Source organism: Hylobates moloch, unplaced genomic scaffold, assembly GCF_009828535.3.
Source record: "Hylobates moloch isolate HMO894 unplaced genomic scaffold, HMol_V3 SCAFFOLD_13, whole genome shotgun sequence".
NCBI classification, from domain to species: domain Eukaryota; kingdom Metazoa; phylum Chordata; class Mammalia; order Primates; family Hylobatidae; genus Hylobates; species Hylobates moloch.
The window spans coordinates 92916596-92931801 of record NW_026652288.1 but is presented as its reverse complement, the minus strand read 5'-3'; the positions used below and the strand labels follow the sequence as shown (position 1 = coordinate 92931801).

Here is a 15206-nt window from a genome sequence, read left to right as displayed (position 1 = left end):
TCAAAGGAAACTAATTATAGTAAAGTAACATATCTTTCAATAGTATGTATTTCCACATGCATGTCTAGCTACATGAGAATAGTGAAAGAGGTGCTTGCCCCTCAATTTGGAGTCAACAAAAATGTGATGGGTGCAAATGCTGGGATGTGGTGGGGTGATCAGATACCTGGAGTGACTTTATTAAGATTAAAAAAAAAAATTCTTGGCTGGGCGTGGTGCCTTATGCCTGTAATCAATCCCAGCACTTTGGGAGGCCGAGGTGGGCAGATCACCTGAGGTCGGGAGTTAAGAGACCAGCCTGACCAACACGGAGAAACTCCATCTCTAATAAAAATACAAAATTAGCCGGGTGCGGTGGTGCATGCCTGTAATCCCAGCTATTTGGGAGGCTGAGGCAGGAGAATCGCTTGAACCCGAGAGGCGGAGGTTGTGGTGAGCCGAGATTGTGCCATTGCACTCCAGCCTGGGCAACAAGAGTGAAACTCCATCTCAAAATAAATAAATAAATAAAATAAAAAATAAAAATAAATAAATATAAAAATTCTTTATGATTATTTATAAAAACAGAGTCTAGGTTCAGAGCATTTTAAATGGATTTTTCACTTAAATTAAACCTCTGGTAAGACATTTGGAAGTCACGTAGCGTATGCAGCAATTCTTTGTTTTATTACGGAGAATGGGTCATTTAGTATCCCAGGCCCTGAGATTTCCAAAGTGCCTCCCAGGGAATGGTTCTGCCATTTCCCCAGTTAAAACCTTGTATGGAGGAGAAAGGGAAAATAGATACTGGAAGGCAAAGAGCAGTAGGAAGATGCTTTGCACCCTTTCCCATCATTGGTCTTTGCCATCTTCCTGTAGGATTTCCCGTGTTCTCAATTCACCTCTGTATGAAGCCTTCATGCCAACTATCACCAGGGCTCTTTCAGCAATCACCTTACGTACCCCAAGCACTTAATGTTTTCTGCACTAAAACTAGTTGTCTTTCACTTAATGAAAAGGTACAAAATCATAGTAGGAGGAGTAAAGTTTATTTTAAGTTATCGTTTTACTTATTACCAAATAATTTGGGGTTTTTTGTATTCCTTGCATTCAAGGAATGCATTGGACTTTGGAATAATCATTCTTTCTTCCTATTGCATTACCGCGTTTCCTCAGAAGGTGGCACTAGATGCCATGTTGTGGGTTGCCCCACAGTTGTTAAGTCCAGCTCTGTTTCCTTGATGCTTCTGCCTCTTAAGACTAATATTCAACAGTAGGTGGGTGTCCACAGTTAACCTTAGGGCCTCTCCGCTGTTCAGTATTGGTAGTAACCAAGATAGAAGAAAACTTCACCTTTTTTCATGTAGGTGAGGATAGCTTTAATACAGTCAACTATAAAAAGGTAAAATTGGCCGGGTGTGGTGGCTCACGCCGTAATCCCAGCACTTTGGGAGGCCGAGGCAGATGGATCACTTGAGGTCAGGAGTTCGAGACCAGCCTGGCCAACATGGTGAAACCCCGTCTCTACTAAAAATACAAAAATTAGCTGGGCGTGGTGGCGTGTGCCTGTAATCCCAGCTACTCGGTAGGCTGAGGCACGAGAATCGCTTGAACCTGGGAGGCGGAGATTGCAGTGAGTGGAGATTGCACCACTGCAGTCTAGCCTGGGCGACAGAGCGAGATTCCATCTAATAATAATAATAATAATAAATAAAAGGTAAAATTAAATGGCATAATCACATTCTAGTGAATATTTTAGGGTATTTCAGTTCCTTGAAATGTTTTAGCCATTCCTTCAGCAAATGTTGATTACACAATTATTACAGTGTTATAATGCATCTAAATTTAGCTTTTTAAAGACACAAATTCTCTGAATGCACATTTCTCTGAAACTTCCCATAGTTGTGAAACTGCAAAGAGGAAGAATATTATTAGATGAAAGCTGTTAATATCCTCATCAGTCACTGTAATGAGGTAGTTCAATATACTTGTCTTGATAAACATCTAATCTGTAGATTTCATTTTTGGAAATTTAGAGTAAACATATAGGATTAATAAAGAGGTACCTTCTGGGTAGGGATGACTGACCATCCAGACAAATCTCACATGGTTTCATTCCACAGCAATTGGTTTCTGAGCACCTAAGACCCATATTAACAACACTCACAAGAGACTCGTACAGAAAAACCACAGTGCTAACTTATTCTTTACATAATATACTTATGTTTGCTCAATAACACATTCCTTTTCTTGAAACAAATTTACAATTTACATGGAAAATCAGATTATAAACAGAAGATTCTTATCAGGCTTGGAGTCAACACCAGAGAGTTGGCTGGATGATCTTACAATGGTGTCATCAGATAGACTGGTCACATGGGTTGGACGCTCAGAGTGGGCTGGCCCTCTCTCCTTAGGATAGCATTGGCTGTACACCGCCCGCCTTTGCTCCTTTGAGTCCTCCTCCTCTGTAGTTTCTTCGCGGACCACACATCCTCATTAATCACACAGTCCCTCATTAACCACACCCCACACTGATATGTCTGTCTCAGATGTGTTGAATACATTCAGTCATTTGTAGTTGGCCTTGCCTTGAGAGCCATGATTCCTCTTCAAGTGGTTTCTCTTCAAGGACATAACTTGGTAGCTGCGTGCAGCTTAAGCTCCTATACCACTGGCTAGGGAAGAGGTTCCCACACCCTCTCAATTCTCTGTGCCTTAGTATCTCAGTCTTTTTTCATGGCCCCCCTAGGCCAAAAACAATAACTAACATGTCAAACAACTTAATATGTATCTATGTCCTAACAACTTAGTAGCTGTTTGAAAAAATAATACATATAAATTAAAATATTATTTTTTCTCTCATTTTTATTCTTAAATAACTACAACTATCTTAAACCTTGCAATCAAACTAGATATCGCCACCTTTATGTCTTGTTCCACATTGGTTTTCATACTGTTTTTGCTTTTTATTCCAGCAAGTACCAAACCCCCAGCTTTATAAAGATGCAACACCATCTACAAGAAATATAATGCAATTTGATGTTGAAATTGGGAACTACCGGGGCCGGGCGTGGTGGCTCATGCCTGTAATCCCAGTACTTTGGGAGGCCGAGGTGGGTGGATCACCTAAAGTCGGGAGTTCGAGACCAGCCTGGCCAACATGGTGAAACCACGTCTCTACTAAAAATACAAAAATTAGCTGGGTGTGGTGGTGCATACCTGTAATCCCAGCTACTCAGGAGGCTGAGGCAGGAGAATCGCTTGAACCTGTGAGTCAGAGGTTGCAGTGAGCCGATATTGCACCATTGCACTCTAGCCTGGGTGACCGTGCGAGACTGTCTCAAAAAAAGGAAAAAGAAATAGGGAACTACCTCAAGCCAGTAGTAGTGCATATGGTGTCTGACAGATGTCAACTGTCACTGTGTTTCCCTCAAAAATTTAAAATAGTCACAGTGCTCCCATGAGTTTACTGTGGTTCCCTGGGTACCTGCGACACAGTTTGGGGACTGTGGGGCTAGAACTTAGTCAAATGACTCCATGTAGCTGCAAGGGGACTGGGAAATAGAATCTATTGAATTTGGTGGTCTCTGCTCTGAATTATATGTTAATTTTCATATTTTTACTTTCACAGGGATATCTTAAATTACTATTTATAAATTCTTGAAGGGAAGCTGATTATTGCTTCATTGTAATAATAATAATTATAATCATGGTCACCATTTTTTGAGCAGTTTTATATAATAAGCACCTTGCTAAGGTGCTTCTCATTTGTGCTGTCACTTAATCCTCACAATACCTTACCACGTAGGTACAAGCATTATTCTTATATAATAAAATGGTAGGCCATATATATCTATATATAAATATGAAAGAAACACATTATCTTGCCAAAAATCATATAGCAACAATGTGGCAAAGCAGATTTGAACCAGGCTGTCTGATTTTAGCGTTAACTCTCTTAACCACCACGCAATATTACTTTTGACACTTACTGACTACAAAAATGAAGAGCAATATTACATATTTGTGTTGGCATGATTTACTATTCTGCCTATGCTGAATAATTAAATCAGTATTACCTTTTACACAGTAACTCTCTTCAAAGGATTCAAAAATTGAATTCTTACAATGCCATGGAGCCAGCATGAATGAGAAGAGAGACTTGTTCAAAATACCTGTGTTAACTTCTCCCAAATTCTAGTCTGAGATAATATAGGTGGGAAAAGAGGTGACCGATATTCTTTCGCCCAACTTCCCTGCAGAGGTGTGACATGGCGACATTTTGCTAACATCTTGACCACCTGTTTTTGTTGCAGGAGGCCGAGGGGAGGATGGCGCCCCCATCATCACGTTCCCAGAGTTTTCGGGGTTCAAACACATCCCAGATGAAGACTTCCTGAATGTCATGACCTACCTGACTAGCATCCCCAGGTGAGCCGAGCACAGTGTCCTGCCGCCTTAGGCACTGGCTTTATTCCACACTTCCCATGGGGCAGGGCTGGGTTGAGACATATAGTTCCATGAGTACGATTTACCCTGCTATGCATAATAACCCAGCTGGCTTCTGTCATCCATCAGTCACGAACAAGGAATGTGGAAAGGGACTGGAAAACAATGACAAACAAGTCTCAGTTTTGACTCTCTTGTGCACACAGGAGGGACAGAATAAACATGGTTGGGTGGATGGAAAACTGATTGAGCAGCTGTGTTGCCTTTGTTCCTTAGGTTATTGCTTTATTTTTATTTTTTATTTTTGAGATGGAGTCTTGCGTTGTTGCCCAGGCTGGAGTGCGGTGGCACGATTTTGGCTCACTGCAACCTCCGCCTCCTGGGTTCAAGCAATTTCCAGCTAATTTTTGTATTTTTTTTTCTTTCAGCAGAGAGGGGTTTCACTATGTTGGCCAGGCTGATCTCGAACTCCTAACCTCAAGTGATCCGCCTGCCTTGGCCTCCCAAAGTGCTAGGATTACAGGCTTGAGCCACCGTGCCCAGCCTAGGCTGTTGTTTTAGCTAAAGGTTATTCTGGCTTCCTGGGTCACGTTGTCTAGGACACATGACCCTTGTTTACGAACTCCAACTGTGTCAGGAGTTATTTGTCTCTCCTAAATAAGAAAATTAGGGGCAGATTGTTGTCATTTTCATTGTCAGATGGAGAAACTAAGGCACAGAGCAAGGAAACTACAAGGCCAGGGAAAAAAACTGTGCTTGTAGCTGAGCCCATGATAGAAATGCTTTCTGGCATCTTCTCCTCCCACCCTCTCCAGCCTGGGCCTCAACTCTGTATGCCGCTTAAATCAGTACACGCCCAGGTCTTCGAGGGGATGGAGTGTGGGCAGAGTCCACATTGGTCACCACCATTTCACAGACAGGGGCAGAGCGGGGTCCAAACCCCCTCCTTAGGCAGTGCTGTGTCCACCTTTAGCAGAGAAGACTTGGTTGGGAAAGGCCTTCCCTCCATGGGTTTGCATTGCTTATGAGCCCCCACCCCTCCCTTGACTATGGTGTGGTTTAGAATGTACACAGTGGCCAGATGTGTGGTATTTTGCCTGCTTTCCATCTGCCTTCTATGATTTAGAGGTAAACAGCAGCTTTGTGACTGAGAGGCCGCCTGGAGTCTGATACCACTTGTGGAGATTAGGAAGTTGATTGCTTTAACCAAACCCACTTGAAAAATATGTTTTTTCTTTTACACCTTTTTCTTTACTTTTTTCTTTTGCCCATCTTATTTCTTCAGGGAAGGTTATGGATTTATTTTGAATGCATTTCTTCAAAGTTAGTACTTAAATATATTTCATCAATTTCCTCCTTTCCTCCTCCCTGCCACTGCCATATGCCATGCATTAATGCAGATAGAAGGTTGTGGGGAATCCTTTGTTGCTGTGAGGGAAAGACACCACACCTGTCTCACGGCTTTGCTCAGGTGTTTCTCTGCAGGACACCTCTGCCCCTCTTCTAGGCCTGACTCATACACATTCATCAACCCTCAACTCTGACCTCATCTCTTCGATGAAATCTTCCCTCACCCCAGTTCTGCTTTCACAGAATCTTTTTTTAAATTTCCACAGAACACAAAAGTTTACCTTTGTCTATGGAAATTATTTGTCTATGGAAATTATTTCTGCCTCTCCCAGTAGACTGTGAACTTTTTAAGAGTAGGGGCCAATGCTTTGCTTTTCTTCTCTTTCTTTTTTTAAAATCTCCAGTCCTAGCACAGTGCCCAACACATGGTTGGTTCTCAAAAGCAATGTTGGTAGAGTTTTCAGTTTTGATAATGATTCATTGCAAACAAATGGTATTTGTTGTAGGGTGATGAAGGGGTTAAAATATGCTATTCTGTACTATGCCGCCATAAAAAAGAATGAGTTCATGTCCTTTGCAGGGACATGGATGAAGCTGGAAGCCATCATCCTCAGCAAACTAACACAGGAACAGAAAACCAAACACCACATGTACTCACTCATAAGTAGGAGTTGAACAATGAGAACACATGGACACAGGGAGGGGAACATCACACACCGGGGCCTGTTGGCGGGTCGGGGACGAGGGGAAGGAGAGCATTAGGACAAATACCTAATGCATGCAGGGCTTAAAACCTGGATGATGGGTTGATAGGTACAGCAAACCACTGTGGCACATGTATACCTATGTAACAAACCTGCACGTTCTGTACCTGTATCCCAGAACTTAAAGTAAAAATTAAAAAATGCCGTTCTGGCATATTGACTATTTAAGTTAAAAGCACTTGAAAAACAGCAGGTACAAGAAGATCACTTTGACCTTTGTGCTGTTTCTTAAGAGAAGATGGAATTCCTATGTGAAAGACACTCTCTAGGGACTGGAAGGAAAAGTAACTTAGAGAATATTGCACAGACCTTGTTAGAAATTCTATTTTTTAAGCTTCCCCACATAATTTAGTCACATTTTCATAGTTTATTATTTTTTATTCAATCCAATATATAAGTAACTGACTCTAACTGATTCTTTGGGTCTTCATTTCTTTATGAGGGCTCTTGTGCCATGTAAAACATTTATGAATAAATTTTTATGCTTTTCTCATGTTAATCTATGTTTCGTCGATTTAACTCTTGGATCCAGCCAGGACCCTAAGACAATAGAGGTGAAGTTTTTCCATTCCTACACTGAGAAGGGGGACCCTGACAGAGAGAGGGGAACCCCAGCTCTTCATTCCTGCCTTTATCAACCTGGGCTTTAAGAAGTTGAACTTGAACTCTGTCTTTGGTCCAGAGGCATTTCAGCACAATATCACATCAGTTTAGCAGCTTCTTCTGCGGGAGTGGCAAGGAAGAGGGTGAACAGGGATGTAGACAATAGGAGGAGTGACCCCTGTCCCCATTCTCCTTATATTTGTTTTAAGTTCAATGTGTAGTTTTACTTAATCCCCAGGGATACAGTCAAATGCTAAGTTAAATGGAGGATTTTCCTTTTGCATTTGCAGCCTTTGCCAAATCACGCTGAAGATAGCTCAGCCCCCCGGACTGTGTGGCAAGAAACAGGCAGGGTTATCACCTCTATCTCACAGATGGAGATGAGGAGATCAAACAGGGGCTTCTGTTTTGGATTTCTTTGTTCTACTGTAGGCTCCTGGTACAATTTCTTGTGACCTAGGGAATATTTTCTTTTCCTAGAATGCTGTTTGTCTTTCGGGAAAGAGTGGCTGTCTGGCCAGTTCTTCCCCTCCCCTTTCTTCTTCCGCTTTTGCTCACACTACTTGTTGCCCCTCCCCTGTTCCTTTCCGCAAAAAGTGGAGACAAAGGGTGAGAAGACCTAAAAAGGGAACTTGACTTGGACCTATGTCTAATTTCCATGTCAGATTTCAAAGAATGAAACCACCCTTGTTCGTTTTATGACTCCTGTTTATCACAATTTGCATCTTTTTGTACGTTACGTAGTTATCCAGTACCAGAGTCCTTCCCAATTGCAAAATGTTTTAGACAGGTGGCAGAGGGCTCATGGATGGAATAAAAAAGAATTGATACACTAGAATAGGAAAATGGCAGGATAATTGGGGTTGGGAAATGTTATCTTTGTGCCTGAAATTAATTAGGATCTTGCACTGTGAGTGGGTTAGGCAGGTACGGAAAGGCTTCCCACAGTAATTCATTCTTCAGCAGACCTCTGTGAGAGCCCACAGCATGTAGGGTGCAGTGTACGATGCTGTAAAGGACTGAAAAACCTCAAGACGATGTCTCGGACCGCAGGAAACTCATCACATGACTCTGTTATCAATATTTTGTGAAATATGTAAATAAAGTGCTATAGGAGCTCAGAAGACAGAAAGTCACTTCGACAGGAAAAACAGGGAAAACTTCAGGAAAAAAGAGGGTTTCAATCCAGACCCGTAAGAGAGGGTTCTTTGATCTTATGTGGGAAAGAAGTCAAGGTGAGTCACAAAATGCAGTGAAAGAAGCAAGCTTATTAGAAACTACTCTATTACAGAGGAAGGGTGCCCTCAGAAAGCAAAAGGAGGAGTGCATCAACTTTAAGTTTTTCTTATATAGGGGTCTTATCTATATAAAGATTAAAGTAAGCTGTGCCTATGAGCAGACGAGCAGACAGTGTGACACAACTTATTATTCTATGATTTAAAGAAAACTATCCTTGACATTTTAGTGTGTGAGAATATCAAAGCATAACTATAATTTTTTGAAAACATATTGTTATGGTATTGGGACATCTGGACTTTCTGTTGTTGTAGTATCCTTAGGCTGTTTTCTCAACCATAAACATCTTATGACCATGGGTCCTGGTTGGCAAGGAATGTGCCTTGTTAGTCTCAAGATGGAGCTGAACTTAAAATTGTGTCACCTTCGCTCTCCTAGGCTCCTGCCTCCCCTAACAAAATGTCCTTGAAGGGATGGTACAGTTTCTACAGATAGATATAGAAGGGAGCATTCCACAGAGAGAACAGAATAGTGTTGAAGAGCTTTGAACACAGCCCAAACCTGGATTGAAATCCAGATCCTATTGCTCACTAGCTAGGTGGTCTGGGGCAAATGACCTGGCTTCTCTTTTCTTTCTTTCTCTCTCTTTCTTTCTTTCTTTCTCTCTTTCTTTCTTTCTTTCTTTCTTTCTTTCTTTCTTTCTCTCTCTCTCTCTCTCTCTCTTTCTCTTTCTCTCTCTCTCTCTCTTTCTTCTTTCTTTCTTTCTTTCTTTTTTTTGACGGAGTTTCGCTCTTGTCGCCCAGACTGGAGTGCAGCGGCGCGATCTCGGCTCACTGCAACCTCTGCCTCCCGGGTCGAAGTGATTCTTCTACCTCAGCCTCCCGAGTAGCTGGGATTACAGACACGCGCCACCACGCCCAGCTACTTTTTGTATTTTTAGGAGAGACAGAGTTTCACCACGTTGGCCAGGATGGTCTCAATCTCTTGGCCTTGTGATCCGCCCGCCTCAGCCTCCCAAAGTGCTGGGATTACAGGTGTGAGCCACTGCGCCCAGCCGACCTGGCTTTTTCTATCAGACGCAGGGTCCAAAGTTTTCAACAGAGCATATTTGGGGAATTACAGAGCATCCCGGTTCACCAGAACAGAGTGAGGCCGCTTTTCAGACGGTATTGAGAAAGGAAGGCTAGAAAGAGTTGGAAACAGATTGGGCAAGGCCTTTACCCCCAAGTTAAGGAGTTGAGGCACAGTGAGCAGGAAGAGGCCGTTTTCCTGCAAGAAGGTTTGAGGAGCAGAGTGAGGAGCAGATTGATCTGGTGGTGGTGTGCAGGATAGATTGGAGGGAGCAGGAAAAGGAGGCAGGGAGACCAATTAGGGGATTCTATACTGAGACAGGTGCAAAATGAAGACGGATGATGGCATGAGAACTGGATAGGAAGGGATGGATAAGAAGACAGGCATTGGGGACGGGTGGAGGTCGGGAAGGAGGAAGAGGGAGAAGCTGAGGAAGAGGGAGAAGCTACGGAAGATGCTTGGTTTTAGGAGCCTTACAATTGTATCCTATTACTCTAAGTCTGGTGTGTGGAGTATTCTGTGTGGAATTCAGGCCTCATTTTGGTTTTGATGGTCTCATCGTGATTTATTTTAAAAGTTTTTCTTATCAAAGCCATGCTAAGACAATGGTTCTCAACCTCAACTGCATTTTAGGATTGCCTAGGGAGATTTTAATTCCCAATGTCCAGACTATAATTCAGATGAATTACATCAGGATTTCTGGGGGTGAAACCTGGATTTTCAGTGGTGTCTAAATCTCACCGGTGATCCCCATGTGCAGCCAGGGGTGAGAGTGTCTGTGCTAGGAGCAGATAGGGAGAAGCTATGGTGAGATGGAACAGACATTTGAGGGGTGTGAAGAAGAAAACCTGGAATCAGACTTAGCTTTTGGATAAAGTGAGGTGGCAGTGAATGTGCAGAAATTGAAAGTCAGAGGGAGGGCTGTTCCCACGGCCTTTACTTTTGCTATCACAGTTCTGTATTTCTTTCCTTAAAATCAATATATGAAAAGATTCAATTTCTTGAGCTTCCTTGACCCTGGAATTTCTTTGTGAATTATGTATAGTACTGTACATAAGGAACTATTGAATTACAAACCTTCCCACATGAATCTTATGGTATTAAAATAAATAAATATTCAAAAATACACGGAAATCATTACCACATCACCATTCTGTTTCCAAAAACAGCTGAGGGCCAGTTTTAGCCCATCAGGTGCCATCTGCTATATAAATTATACTACTAGTGGTTTTCACAGTCCAGCTTATAACAATAGCACAATAAATCCTAGCAGTCCCTTTCTCAGAATGCAAGATATTGTCATTTAAAACATGTCACCTGTGGCTGCAGAGTAGAGCCAGGTGATCTGAAAAGGCATTAGTAAAATATTCTCAGTCACAGAGATGGAACTGAACTTGGGTCACCCTCGGTCTCCTAGGCTCCTGCCTCCCTAACAAAATGTCCTTGAAGGATGGGACAGTTTAACTGCGTTTCAATCATAGTATCATAGTTGTTGGTCCTACAAATCAACATTTGTATAACTAAGCATGGATATTTATCACTGTGTTTCTCTACTCAGTTTTCTTATTTTAACTCCCAGTTCTGGGTTCATTATTAGAAATGGATTGGAGAAAGTACTTTTATTAGATGGTACAAGAGCAGTATTTCATATCAGTGGTTAATTTTGTGATTGTTTCTATTTCTTTCTTTCTTTCTTTTCTTTCTTTTTTCTTTTTGAGACCGAGTCCCACTCTGTTGCCCAGGCTGGAGTGCAGTGGCGTGATCTTGGCTCACTGCAACCTCCGCCTCCCAGGTTCAGGTGATTCTCCTGCCTCAGCCTCCCGAGTAGCTGAGACTACAGGCACGTGACACCATGCCCGGTTAATTTTTGTATTTTTAGTAGAGACGGGGTTTCACCATGTTGGCCAGGCTGGGATTGTTTCTGTTTCTGAAGGACTTTTCTATCCGGAATCTGTGGAGGGACCTATTTAATTTAGCGTAATTTTTCTACGTTCATTTTCCTCACATACAGTGTGATGAATAGTCTTTGGTGTTAGCTGTGTCCTCTTTTATGATAAGTGGCCTAAAATGTGGTCTGATATTAGTACTCTAGGAAGGAATAGGAGAAGAACAGTGTTATTATTTGGCCTGTGAATTGTGATGAGACTTACTCCTTTGTATTGAAAGACTCAGTGGGATTATAACAACTACTCAGCTTTAGAAACCAGCCTCGCCAGAGAAGTGAGTGCAATCTGGGCCTCTTACTATTATGAAGTGTGAAGGGAGAATAAATCTCAGGACCCCCAAATCATTAAGCCAAAGGGAAGTGAAGCTGGGAAGGGCATCAGACAAACCTGCCTCCCATTTTATTCCTAAAGAAGATAGCTACAAAGATAAAAAAACTATATACCTCCCTAAAGATAAAAAATCTATATACCTCCCTCACTGTTTGCCCACAAGGAATTCCTTATGGAAAAAAGACGGAAAGTACTCAGTTATCCCTCTGCCCCTGTGAGACACGCCTATCTGATTGCTTCCTCTGCCCTCCTGTTTCACTAAGCCAAACGGAGGCATAAGTGACTATTCCTCTACCCTCTTCTCGCATGTAAATTGTGTATTGTGTAAAAGGCTAATCAGAGGCCGGGTGCGGTGGCTTACACCCATAATCCCAGCACTTTGGGAGGCTGAGGCGGGCGAATCACTTGAAGTCAGGAGTTCAAAAACAGCCTGGCCAACATGTTGAAACCCCATCTCTACTTAAAAAAAAAAATAGAAAAATTAGCCAGGCATGGTGGCACGTGCCTGTAATCCCAGCTACTTGAGAGGCTGAGACAGGAGAACTGCTTAGACCCAGGAGGCGGAGATTGCAGTGAGCTGAGATCACCCCACTGCACTACAGCCTGGGTGACACAGTGAGGCTCCGTCTCAAGAAAAAAAAAAAAAAAAGGCTTATCAGAGACTCAAAAGAATGCAACCTTTTGTTTCTTACCTACCTGTGAACTGAAAGCCCCCCTCACCCATGGAGTTGTCCTGCCTTTCCAGAATGACTAATGGACATCTTACGTGTATAGATTGATGTCTGACGTCTCCTTAAAATGTATAAAAGCAAGCTGTGCCTTGAGCACCTTGGGTACATGTTGTCAGGACCTCCTGAGGCTGTGTCACGGGTGCAACCTTACCCTTGGCAAAATAAACTTTCTAAATTGATTGAGACCTGTCTCAGATACTTTTGGCACAGAAGGCAATGGAAAATACTGTTTTTCAGGTGTCTAAACAACATTAACGAGCAAAAGTGCTGCTTTGATGGAGTAGCTGGGGTGAGGTGTGGTTTTCGCTGGACTGGCTGTGGAACTGTGTCCCAAAGAGTCAGGGAGATGAATTCGTTCATCTGACTCGTCAGGATAGGAATCCAGAGTGTACAGTCATGTGGGCGGCTGTGTTGCCCAAGGAGGGTAGATTTGCTTCAGAGCCCTCAGGGAGGATACCGGAGAGGCTAGATTTTGGGCACCCAACTGAGGCCTGAAATCAGAAGGCACTCCGTGGGTTTATTAAGAGTAAATGGTGGCACTGGCAAGTAAGTCTTACATGTCACGGGAATTTAAGTAAATTGTACTAAAGGGCAGGAAAGAAAGTTAATATGCCAGGTTCTTGTCCTTCTCTATTTAAAAACTAAGAGTCTGATGTTACTTCTTCCCAGTAGAATGACCTCATGTGTGTATAATGGCTTTTCTTTGTTCATTTGCCTGGGTGATTGTTAGAATACCTCCTCGCTGTTCTGTCTTTGCGTCATCTATTCTGTTCTGTTTAGATAGAAACCCACGTTCCATCTTTCAACATTTCAATTTAGATTGCTTCAGAAATTCAAAACACAACTTTTGCTTGAATTTATGAGTGCTAATGATTATAAACATCTGGAATTTGGTCTTAGTGGAATTATTGATGCAGGATTTTTCTTCTTGGTCACTTGGCAAGCCAGAGACCCCCGGCCTTGCCCGATGCCCCACCCAGGCCTTGCTTGGCCACACTACTGAGCCCCAGCTCACCTGTGTTATAGCTTGCATCCGTATCTGCTAGTTCCACATGACAGTGTGGAAAAACAATTAGGAAAGGATAGGTATATATAAAATACGTGAGGGGTGGGGATCCATCACAGGAAAGCTCGACAAATGGGAAGACAAGTTCTCAATCGGGTCCGAGGATTTAACTTGTAGCTTGGCTTTCAGGCTTTAAACTATCTTCAGCTTGTGGGGGGGTTTCACCAGGGGCCTGCCCATATCTACCTGGGCATTTGGCTGCCTTCTGCCACTCTCATGATCAATTATAAAGATGATAGCCACATTCCATAATAAGCAGCCTCCTCTCCTATTTATTATGTGATATGGGTTGTTATAGTGAAGGGGTGGTCTGAGGAATTGAGATGAAGTCGGAGAAGTTAGTGGGTGAGGGATTAGCTATAAAATTTGTGAATGTTGCCTTTTTAAAATCAAACTTTGGGTGTAGAGTAGACAACTGTTTGCCATGCCTTCCAACATTCATTATGCGATCAAGAAAGTTTTCCAAGACTATGAGCCAGAGAGGGCTTGACTTTTTACTATTTATTTGCTATTGTCAACTAAAGAATGAGGAGGTCCATAAATTTGGAAAGGAGAACTTTATTTCTCATAAAGAGTCCCAACCTGCAGGGTGACCATTCTGACAGGCTGGGAAGCATAGCCTCCTGCCAGAAGCTGGAAATGGACTCTTCAAGAGAGGGTCTAGAGGGAACAGGAATTTATGCTGAGCAGGGTGGCCAAGTATACATATTCAATAAGCTATAGGAAGAGTCTGAATATTTATACAAGGAGAAACGTGCACATGCACAATTGAGCTTCTTGCCCCTTCATGGGTCCCATGTACAAAAAATGGCAGCATTAGCGTGATCTGAGAGTGGAATATTTGGCCCTCTGATATCAAAAAGGGAAGCAGAAGACATGAAAACCCTTACTGCACATTCTCCATAGACTGGCCAGAACCACTCTGTGATCAGTGGCCTTTTATCAGGCAAAAAAGGAGAAGCAGTGTTGGGTGGTTGGTTAGTATCAGTGGTAGAGTCTTTTGAAAGGGCTGGTTTCTGTGAAAGCCTTAGGGAAAAAAGCCTAATTGTGGTTAGTAAGGGAGGGGGATAATGAGGCGTGTAAGACTGCTCATTCCATCATGGCCTAGAACTCAGTTTTCAAGGTTACTCTGAGGTTCCCTTGGCTAAGAGATGATCTATTCGGTCAGTTGGGGGACTTAGAATTTTATTTTCAGCTTACACTATTAAGTGACTTTTTACTATTTATTATTTACTATTCTATTGTGTGAAGAATATGGGGAAGGATTCTAGTACCATTGCCAGAATTAGTCCACACACTTATTAAAAGATTCTAGGCATTTGCACAAATACCTTTATGATTGAATAATCTTTATGAATTTCATGGGTTCATAAAAATTGTCATCCTTATGGAGATGATAAACATGGCATCAAATTAAGTAATGATGTACATTCAGTATTATTAATCAGAATAGTCCAGGGCAGAGGTCAGCCAACTTTTTCTGTAAAGAACCAGAGAGGAAAAATATTTTAGGCTTTTGTTTTGTTTTGTTTGTTTGCTCTGTCGCCCAGGCTGGAGTGCAGTGGCACAATCTCGGCTCACTAAAACCTCCGCCTCCTGGGTTCAAGCAATTCTCCTGCCTCAGCCTCCTAAGTAGCTAGGATTACAGGCACGTGCCACTACGCCTGGCTAATTTTTG

General features: G+C 42.4%; 1 protein-coding gene across 2 annotated transcripts in view; it reads left to right on the top strand.

The window, feature by feature from the left end:
* MCF2L2 (MCF.2 cell line derived transforming sequence-like 2) overlaps positions 1 to 15206 on the top strand; it is a 253611-nt gene that overhangs the window by 44899 nt on the left and 193506 nt on the right. Inside the window, exon 3 of one of the 2 annotated variants that reach the window (XM_032171721.2) lies at positions 4299 to 4413. In XM_032171721.2, coding sequence (XP_032027612.1) covers positions 4299 to 4413 — 115 coding nt within the window. Of the gene's footprint in view, positions 1 to 4298; positions 4414 to 15206 lie in introns of those variants that run through there. The other variant, XM_058427094.1, reaches the window with a different exon arrangement.